General features: G+C 38.3%; 2 protein-coding genes across 4 annotated transcripts; one reads left to right on the forward strand and one right to left on the reverse strand.

Moving 5' to 3' along the window:
- Positions 1 to 157: 157 nt before the first annotated feature.
- Positions 158 to 4,148, reverse strand: LOC137739451 (protein-tyrosine-phosphatase IBR5-like). 3 transcript variants are annotated; one of them, XM_068479023.1, is made up of 6 exons: positions 3,772 to 4,148; positions 3,290 to 3,572; positions 2,478 to 2,577; positions 1,352 to 1,409; positions 882 to 988; positions 158 to 710 (listed from the first exon to the last, which is right to left on the reverse strand). In XM_068479023.1, the coding sequence occupies exons 2-6, from the start codon at positions 3,524 to 3,526 to the stop codon at positions 394 to 396; spliced, it is 819 nt and encodes a 272-aa protein (XP_068335124.1). In that variant the 5' UTR covers positions 3,527 to 3,572; positions 3,772 to 4,148; the 3' UTR covers positions 158 to 393. The 3 variants fall into 3 exon arrangements, with proteins under 3 accessions (XP_068335124.1, XP_068335122.1, XP_068335123.1); XM_068479021.1 differs by having other exon boundaries at positions 3,290 to 3,575; XM_068479022.1 differs by lacking the exon at positions 3,772 to 4,148 and having other exon boundaries at positions 3,290 to 3,716.
- Positions 4,149 to 5,527: 1,379 nt separating this feature from the next.
- On the forward strand, positions 5,528 to 9,725 carry LOC137740258 (3-oxoacyl-[acyl-carrier-protein] synthase, mitochondrial). The gene is made up of 14 exons (XM_068480104.1): positions 5,528 to 5,708; positions 5,779 to 6,008; positions 6,224 to 6,331; positions 6,403 to 6,474; positions 6,582 to 6,668; positions 6,989 to 7,140; positions 7,351 to 7,431; positions 7,531 to 7,564; positions 7,672 to 7,738; positions 7,825 to 7,901; positions 8,206 to 8,266; positions 8,389 to 8,471; positions 8,603 to 8,674; positions 8,984 to 9,725. The coding sequence occupies exons 1-14, from the start codon at positions 5,609 to 5,611 to the stop codon at positions 9,146 to 9,148; spliced, it is 1,389 nt and encodes a 462-aa protein (XP_068336205.1). The 5' UTR covers positions 5,528 to 5,608; the 3' UTR covers positions 9,149 to 9,725.
- Positions 9,726 to 9,965: the final 240 nt, after the last annotated feature.

Here is a 9,965-nt window from a genome sequence, read left to right on the forward strand (position 1 = left end):
AACGCCCTCATTTCAATTATAGTACGGCTGTTCCATTTTTAGATTCAAACGCCCCCCACCAACAGTTTTTGGTGAAGTAATACTTATGTTATTCGAAGAGGTCTCAAGTTCGAACTGCATTTGGGTTTAAAATAACATACCAAAAAAGAGGTGCATATACCGTAAGAAAACTTTTGTATTGGATCACGCGTTCATGGACAAATATACCTTACAGAACTGAAACTAGAGACTGAAAAAGGAAGCCATCTTTTATCACCCTGTGAAATCTTATAAGCTAAAAAAGTATGAGCAGCCACTCCCACTTTACATCCAGATATTAATAAAACTCATCCGAGTCAGGATACTTTGCACCAACACTTTGATCCGCAAAAGGGGTTTAAGAAAACAGGAAACTCAAGAACTATCCATTGGAATATCACTGGGGTTTGAATTCTGCAGGTTTGCACTGAAAGCGCTTCCTGAGATGACATTTTGAGGCTGGCTGGCTCCGAATGTAAAGTCTTGAGGAGGAATGTCTATGGGAGGCCGGGCAAAAATGGAGGTAGCGCCAACATTGTTAAATGCAGGTAGGGGAACTGGATCATTGGCTCTTGGGAAGCCAAAGCTAAACGAAGGTGCAGCTGCCGGTGGGAAGGCTGGCAAGGTTGGGTGGCTACTGTCAGTTGATCCACAGATCTTTTCCTCGTACTCCTGCAGTTGACGGTAATTTGCTGCATCCATAAACACAAATGAATGTCAGAGATGTATAATTGTTCAGAACAAGTGACACTACCTTTATGCATGAATATTGCTAGGTAATATTCAGAAGGTTTGACAATCATGGAATTCCATTTGCTTTCTGCTCCTCCTAAGAAATGCTGCAACAAATCTTCATTGCATACCTTCACTTAATTCAACAGCAGGTCTCCGTTCTTTCACCCACTGGTAACTCGGTGCAAGTCTCCATCCCCTCGATTTCATCAAATAAGCTATTACAATAGCTGGAGACCTGTAAGAATCAACATAGTTATTATCTCAAAAGCAAAACAAAAAAAGATGATTTATCTTTCTTAAAAACCACTAGACTGGTGGTTTAGCAAATTATAAGGGTGGTGCCATTTACACACCCTTTTTTACCTTCCACACACCCCTCTAGCCATCAGATTGAATGAATTCAAGAAGATCAAAGGACAGAAATTAACAGGGGGGTGTGTGGAAGGTAAAAAAGGGTGTGTGGACTACACCGTATTAATTGCACAGGCTATGTGATGCACTATTTATGAAACACTCTATAGCTCATGTGTGTGCATGTCAGTGCACCGTTATGTACACTAGTAACTAAAAAGAAAAAACATGATTTTCAGTAGTTCACCTATTTTTCCCAGACATGCAGTGCACTAAAACGCGAGCTTTGTCCCTTTCACATTGCTCTGCAAGATTAAGCACAGTTTCACTTCGTTCAGCAAGAAAATTAAGCAAACAATGCAAATTTTGAATTGCTAATTATACTAAGAATATCCAAGCTAGCATCACAATTCTGAAATTCAATAGCGAAGCCATTCGCTAGTAAGTGTTAAAATTTTCAGGTCAGTTACAGTAATTAAATGCTATAAATACACTTGAATGATGTTTTGCCACCAACAAACACAATAGATCAGCAACTGCAAAGCGTGGACTAGTTAATATTTGTATTAACTTAACCTAGTAGAGTGTGGTTCACGTGTCACATCTAAAATTGATCAATTTAAGATTACTAGAAAGAATTCTTCCAACAAATTATCAGAAAGGTGCCAGACTGCCAGTACGAAAAAAGCCTGTCTCGTTATTCCAATCCTCCATAAGTCAAGATTGATTTATGGCCCTTTGTCCATATCTTGATTCTAATTCTCTATTGGGAAAGCTGACACATAAACCTATAAGGTTGCAAATCCGCTGAACCAGTGGAAGGTACCAGAATGCAAAAGGGGGCAATTAGGCAAATGCGAATCAAGAAACCATTCAGTGGCGTGCTATCATAATGATCAAAACATATCAAATTCAACCATCAATAATCTAATTACCAAAAATAAAAAAACTATCAATAATCCTATTCATTAAAAACCGATCCTTTTAGTTATGAAGATCCCGCATTGAATAACCCATCAACACAAATATTTTAATGTTTCCATAACCAAGTTTCAGTGGCTCCGTATATTCTTTGACCTAAATACTATGTCAGGAGGAAAATCTATAGAAAAACTAGGAACCAATTGAAGTTGTCAATGTACTCGGATAAAATGAAAGCGACAGTGAACAATATGTTAAATGTGTGCATGTCAGTTACTGATGTAAACAGTAGGTCCCCACAGCTATATATAAAGACTGAGTTTGATAGGGCAAATCTGTATTAGTGAAACATATTATGACAAATATCCAAAAATCAAAACCATACAACGAGCTGAAATCTAGAATACATTAAACAACATATGTGTCATTATGGTCACAAAGAAAGTACACACCTAAAAATTGATTTGCATCCTCAAATTGCAAAATTTTGTCATCTTGGAGGTAGTGATAAGTGAACGAATTCTTATAGAGATTTTGACAAGCAGGAACCGTCTGCACATAGAGGGAGAAAACATCACACAAGAACGTCAAGCCTTTGAATGTTGGAGACTGAATTGCTATTTCAACCAACACAACACAAGGTAAAAATCATTAAAATCAACCCAATGATCATAAATCAGTTGATGTCAAGTAGTGAACAACTAAGTCATTATCCAATATATATTCATAACCCTAGACACAGCCTTAATCCGCCTTTCTTACTTCTCATCTGGAATTATGAATCTTCTACTGCAGAGGAGTTACCCATCCCGATGACCACTAAGCAGCATATCCTTGAATACTACTATTCGCTTCTTCATGTTCTGCTATCTATCTCAACAGCCAACCATTTCAATCTAATAGACAAGATAACTTTTGATCTCAACCATTCCATTTAACAAGGGATGATCTTGTAGCTATCTCATTGACTTCCCTATTATTTATATAAACAATGCACTTCCGAATACTGCAAGTCCCCTCGCAGATATGATCAATCCCCTATCATATATAAGATTACAGCTTTAGTATCTCTTATCCATCCTAAATACAGTCTCCAAATGAAAGTCTAATTAGCACAACCAACATACTAAAAACGATTTCGGCTACAAACATCGAACCATTGAACTAAACTGATTCATTCCAAAGAGAAAAACCGGACCAGAAACGCATTTTGTATCTACAATTCTATAACCAAGGCATAAAAATCAAAGGTACAAAATATTACATTCAGAACACGAGAGATTCCCTGAGTCTTGAGAAGTTCAGAGCGAGAAGCGTTATCGTAGCTGCCCAAATAGAGAAACTCCGGCAAGATCTCAGACGGAAAAGCACTAACTTGGATCGAAGTTCTCTCAGCTACCGCCGGCATTCGATGGCCGCAGACCCCACAGACCTCGCCCTCTTCGTATTTGTGATAGTGCCCACAAACCCCACATGGGTTCTCCCTCTCCCTCTTCCTCATAGCCTAGTTGCAGCGAGATTTCGCACCGACCCAGATGAGAAAACGACTTCTAAATCACAAAACAAGCAAAACCCAGATCAAAAACCGGAGAAATCGAATTGGGTTCGTCAAAAATTGTGTCTTTTTTTTTTTTTTTTGGTCAATTCAAAATTTGCGTCTTTGATAAAGCCTAAAGTGGGAAGAAAAAAAAAAGAGCGAGATTTATAGAGAGAGAGATGGGTAGAAAGAGAAGTAGGAGGCGTTACAAGGAAGCGTCGATTTTATCAGATTGATGAAGGTTATTGAGCACTCGGATTCGTGTTTTGGCTTTTGGCTTTTGGCTTTTGGCTTTTGGGCGTCTCTCACTGACAAAGCTGTCCTACTGCGGTGGGAGACAAAACAGTAGAAGAGAGAGAAAGCAAAGAGGAGATAGAGAGATTACTGCAGTACGTGTTTATCTTTATTGCATATATTATATATCATTCCGTGTAAGAGAAAGATGAGAGAGAGATTTTGGTTTTGGTGTGATTTTGTATGATGCTCTGCTTCTTCCTGGTTCTTGTTGAAGGCCGCGCAGAAAAGCCCAGAATTCCTATTCTTCTGATCATTCAATCCACAGTAGGGTTTATTCCCCCCAAAGCCTCACCCATATTAGTACCCAATCATGGTGTTCCTCTGGACCACGTAATCCGGATCCCTTTCATTAAATCCACTCAATCATTCAATTCGGATTCTTGAAATTTGATCCAACGGTTAAAGTTATTATAACTTTTAAAGAAGCCCTCTATTTTTAACCGTTTGATCAAATTTCAAGAATCCGGATTGTTTAATTGGATGAATTTGGTGGAATGGATATAAGAGGATCCCTTTCCTTGTTTAGGAGCCATTTACACTTTTCTCCAATTACATGGTGACATGTGGATTGTTCTGTTCACGACTCATGATAACTTCTAGTGTTTTCGTTGTCTTTTGATTTTTTTTTTACATTAACAACTCACAGTCTCACATGGATAATAGAGAAACTTACTTAGAATTAGATGTCCCGATAACGATATTTCAACATAATCATATATTTATTTGTGTTTGATTTCTTACATGATGACAAAACTTTATTCAACGCTTATCTTAACGCATGGTAGTAATTCTTTCACCGCGACATTCCAAGTGTATAAAGTACTTCCCCCGTAACAAAGTCAAAGTTAATTATTGTTCACGGTTTGACATTTACGTAATTGACCAAGGCTTTTCAAATATTCCAATGAGAAATGGTGGGTTCTCTCACTATCTCAAATTTGCTTTTTCCTTCTTTTGTTGCTTCTAAAGCTCTAGTGATGGTGGACTTTTTCTCCCCACAACCAAGCCCACAATCCTTTAGCTGCATCACTTCTCTTGTAATTACCAGTTTCTCTTGCATTGTAATTTATGATGCAAGTTAGTTTTATTCAACAAAATGAAAACATGAGAGTCGAGCTCTTATCATAAATACAAAGGAAAAAATACTTTACGATTATTTCTGCTTGAATCGTTTTGTGTTAAAACTCAAGTTCTATTGTTGTAGTATTGAGTTTAGGGTTATTGTTAAACTAAACAATAATCCGACTACAACAATACGAGTTACGACTATTGGTATCAGTATTTAGGTCAATTTAACATAAAAATATTATTTTATTTTGTATATTCGGATTATTTTTCAATTCAATAAGTTTAGCATCAATATTTGTAAGTTCATAAAACAGCAACCAAGATATTAGTCTAATTTAATAGAAAGAGTAATGCTATTAAACACATAAAACTGACACAATTTATAATAAAAGGTGTAATTCAGTTACAATGTTGAGACGATTCGCGTGGAACCACCAAAACATAATTGATTAAAACTATTGTGACGTCATGTATCAATAACACACAAACGTGACACGTAACACGTAAATATTTATCTACAAGACTTCATAACATTCACTGAAACGGTACACATGAGTGGCTCTCCTGAGTTAGGTGCAAGGCCCAAAATCAAGCGGCCCATTAAGATGTCTCAATGCAACAGTCGTCAAAAAGAGTTGAACAGAAAATGCCATAGCCATTGTTGGCGCTTCGAAGAAAACAATGGCGTCTCCCGCTTGGCGCAAACTCTTCAGTCGTCGCATGTCCTCGTCCTTCTTCGCCCCCCCTCATCCTCTTCGTTCCCGCAGAGTCGTCGTCACTGGTACTCTCTCTTTCTCTCTCCCCCTCTCTCTCCTCTCTGTAATCTTAGCTTGCTGAGCTCTGGTTTGCAGGTTTGGGCATGGTGACGCCATTGGGCTGCGGAGTGGAGACGACGTGGAAGAGACTCATAGAAGGCGAGTGCGGCATAAGGGCACTGACCCATCAAGATATCAAGATGAACGGCTTTGATTCAGACACCCAATCGTACACCTTCGACCAGCTCACCTCCAAAGTTGCTGCAATCGTACCCTGTGGAACCAAACCAGGTGAATTCAACGAGGAACTTTGGCTCAATTCCAAGGTAATTTGCTTAATTTTAGTATCAAATTTTGAAAGTTTCGCCATTTAGTACTACGATTTGCTGATATTTCTTCGCACTTGTAACTTGTAAGTGGAGGTCTTAGTTGGATAGTGAGTTCGATACCAATTTAGTACGTCCGACTCATTGTATAAAAAAATGTCGAGTGTTTCAGGCTTTTACTGAAATGTTTGAAATGTATGTGTATATTTTGTCAGGATCATCGTTCGATGGCGAGATTTATTGGGTATGCAATGTGTGCTGCTGAAGAAGCACTTAAAGATGCTAATTGGATGCCTACTGAGCCGGAAGAGAGGGAAAGAACGGTAATTTCAAATTTTTAAGTTTGTTCAAATTTAAAAAAGAACGAGGTATATTTGAACTTGGAGAATGACAGGGTGTCTCAGTTGGTGGGGGAACTGGAAGTATCAGTGACATATTGGATGCTGCACAAATGATTTGTGAGAAGGTTGGTTTTTTTGTTTTGCATTTTGGGTTGTCATAATATTTATGCAATGATCTGGGAATGGTAGAAAGAACAAACTTGATATGTGCTGTTTCTGATTGTGTAACCAGCGTATTCGACGTCTTAGTCCTTTCTTCATTCCTCGGATACTAATCAACATGGCATCTGGTCATATCAGCATGAAATATGGATTTCAGGTACGTGAACAACTTTCTGAGATACATTCTGTTCTGATGTATTATTTAAGGACCAATGTGGACCGAGATGTAGGTCATTAGCTGTCATGTTGGTCTTTTTTCAAGTTTGAAGCTGGCACCTAACCGTTGAAGTAACCAACAGGGTATAGTTGAAAGAGTGCCAAGAACACAAATGACTGCAACTCATTTCCCTCACTAAAACATGAATTATATTCTTCTCTTTTCAATTTTCAAACCGAAAAGTCTCTTCTTAGTTTGAAGGTCATGCAGACATATTTTCTTGTAGTAAAGCATGCTTCTGGTGTTGTTTTTAAGCTTAGGGACCAAATCATGCTGCAGTAACAGCTTGCGCTACTGGAGCACATTCTCTGGGTGATGCCACAAGGATGATTCAGTTTGGAGATTCAGATGTTATGGTGGCTGGAGGCACAGAGTCTAGCATTGATGCTTTATCAATAGCAGGATTTTGCAAGTATGTTGTTCCACTGCTATATAGTAGTATAAGCCTTTATGTGACTTAGCCATGTACCGCACACGTGCACAATCTTCTGATACCGAATTTCTAACCTGCATTTGTTGTAACGTATTTGGCTCTACTTACAAAAGTAGCTTCACTTTTAAGGGCGTTGTACTTTGTTTATACTTTTGTCTTGTTTAAAGGAGTCTTCTTCTTGTTTTCCAGGTCAAGGGCTTTGACCACGAAATACAATTCCTCCCCACAAGAAGCATCACGACCTTTTGACTGTGGTCGGGATGGGTTTGTGTAAGTACATATTCTTAAAAAGGTTTGTTTGCATGATTTGTGTGTTTCTGTTTTGTTTCTTGATGCTTACTGTTGTCTAACCTGTACTTATGATCCCAGAATCGGTGAAGGTTCTGGTGTTGTGGTTTTGGAGGTAGTTCGGACGTCTATTTCTAGAAAATTAGTTCTTTAAAGTCTTCTCTTGTTTCTTTCAGTTTTTAGTTGGTGTATTTACTATTGGGTTTGTATTTTCCAATGAAGGAGCTTGATCATGCAAAGAATCGAGGAGCAAAAATATATGCAGAAATTCGTGGTTATGGCATGTCAGGTTGTTTGTCATAAACTAAATATATTGTATATGTTTTGTAATGCTCCGGTAATTTACTAGTTTCTGAAGATAGTGAGCCTGTACAGGTGATGCGTATCATATTACTCAACCACATACTGATGGAAGAGGTGCCATTCTGGCCATGACACATGCCCTTAGACAGGTAAAACCTTAATGGGTGTATATGCCATTCTCAAAATCTTTTTTTTTTTTTTTTTTAATCTGAGTCGCACAATTTATATCCAAGGATGTCATTCCAAAAGTAGAAAATCTATATCCAATGATGATAGTTAAAATTACTTGGCTATTAAACTTCAAAAAGTTGATAGGTACCGTATGATTGCTCTAACTTGGCCCCTAGACAGTTTATTGTTTGTGGTATGATCTATTAGGTGTCCTGAGCAAATTCTTCATCATATAGTTAAGCTTCTGTGGTTTATAGTAATGCACCTGCTCTTGACTCGCAGTCAGGCCTTCATCCTAAACAAGTGGATTATGTAAATGCGCATGCTACATCGACACCTTTGGGTAAGTGTTTATGACCTTTAGAAGTTGCTACAACTTCGTGTTTTCAGCTGTTCGCTTTAGAGTTTCAGGATGTATTAGAACTAGTATGGATGTGGCTCATCTTGTTTTAATGTACTAATCAGGTGATGCAATAGAAGCCAATGCTATCAAAACCATTTTCTCTGACCATGTGACATCTGGTGCTTTAGCATTGTCGTCCACCAAGGTATAGTATTTTCAAGTACCTTAGCTTCCGAAAAAAAAAAACGCAACTCATGAAGATCAATATTAGGAACCTGTCGGTTGTATCTAGGTGGTGTTGTATAGTTGTTTTATTCGTATACATTTAAATTTCAGGGAGCTGTTGGTCATCTCCTTGGTGCGGCTGGAGCTGTTGAAGCAATATTTTCTATTTTGGCCATACACCATGTAAGTTGCTCCTTTGATGATTGAGATGGAAACAAATATCTGCAGAAAACGTAGCTGACTGATAATATATAGTTTCTTTGAAGATTCATGACAAAGTCATGCACCTAACCTTTCCGGGTAGGGCTAGCATGCTGAATCAATAGGGCGATTTAAATAAACGAGACAAAACTACATTACCTGTGTTCTCACCTGGATAATATAGTAAAGTCGACATTTTGTGGACTTGTGTTATTGCATATCATGCGAACATATTAGTGGATTTGTGTTGTTACACGTCTTTTGATTTGTTGCTTTCCCGTTTTATTGCAGGGAATTGCACCACCAACGCTTAATCTGTCACAACCAGATCCAGTATTTAAGGATGCTTTCATGCCTCTGACAACTTCAAGGACCATGCCAATAAGAGCAGCTTTGTCGAACTCTTTTGGCTTCGGAGGAACAAATGCATCCCTGCTGTTTACATCTGCTCCTTGACAAAATGGTTGGCAAAATCTTCTTGTCCAGATTGTGTTTGATGTAGATGTTTCTCCGAATGGAAAAAGATCTGCAACACTCAAAATCCCATCTTGCACAACTGAAGCCGATGGAATTCTCGAGTGTCATTGCTGCATTTCGGAATTGTTTCCCTTGATTTCAAAAATTGGACTGGTTTAGTGTAGTGGTAGTACTCTGTAATCACGGTTAGCTTGATTAGAGATTAGGTAGAGTTTCTTGACAACATATCTTCACTAACAGAACCGACAGTGAGGAGGAACTGTGATGAACGGAAATAAGTGAAATATTTTGCCCGGACAAACAGAATGTTGGGGGTTTGACCGTAAACGGCCGCCAGACGGAGGAGATGTAGCCCCGTGATGTGGTTCTACTATTCCACTTCTTTTATATAAAACATGTATACATTTTTTCAGTACTGTAATTTATGTCGTGAAATATCAACTTCGTCATCCACCCGCTCCTTCTATTTCCTTGTCATAGCTTTTGCAAATACGTTTTCTTGGCCTATATAGATCCTTGTATTGCTAACGTTGTCGTTAACTCATAAGAGTGTAGAGATCAGCATATGATCCAACGTTGTATCGCATGTGAATTCGCTACAGTTTTGATAAAAATTTGTCGTAGAATGTAAGAAATCTCACATCGGAATTCTGGTTTCACTTCTAATGTACGATGCCTTTTGTGATAAAACTTCACATCCGCTTGGCTAACAGGTGGATTAGTTAGGAACAATAGTTTTTGCACTCGAATTGATCGAAAGTATTATCTTATTCGAGATTAGTACAAGCCATTTAAG

Source organism: Pyrus communis, chromosome 7, assembly GCF_963583255.1.
Source record: "Pyrus communis chromosome 7, drPyrComm1.1, whole genome shotgun sequence".
NCBI classification, from domain to species: domain Eukaryota; kingdom Viridiplantae; phylum Streptophyta; class Magnoliopsida; order Rosales; family Rosaceae; genus Pyrus; species Pyrus communis.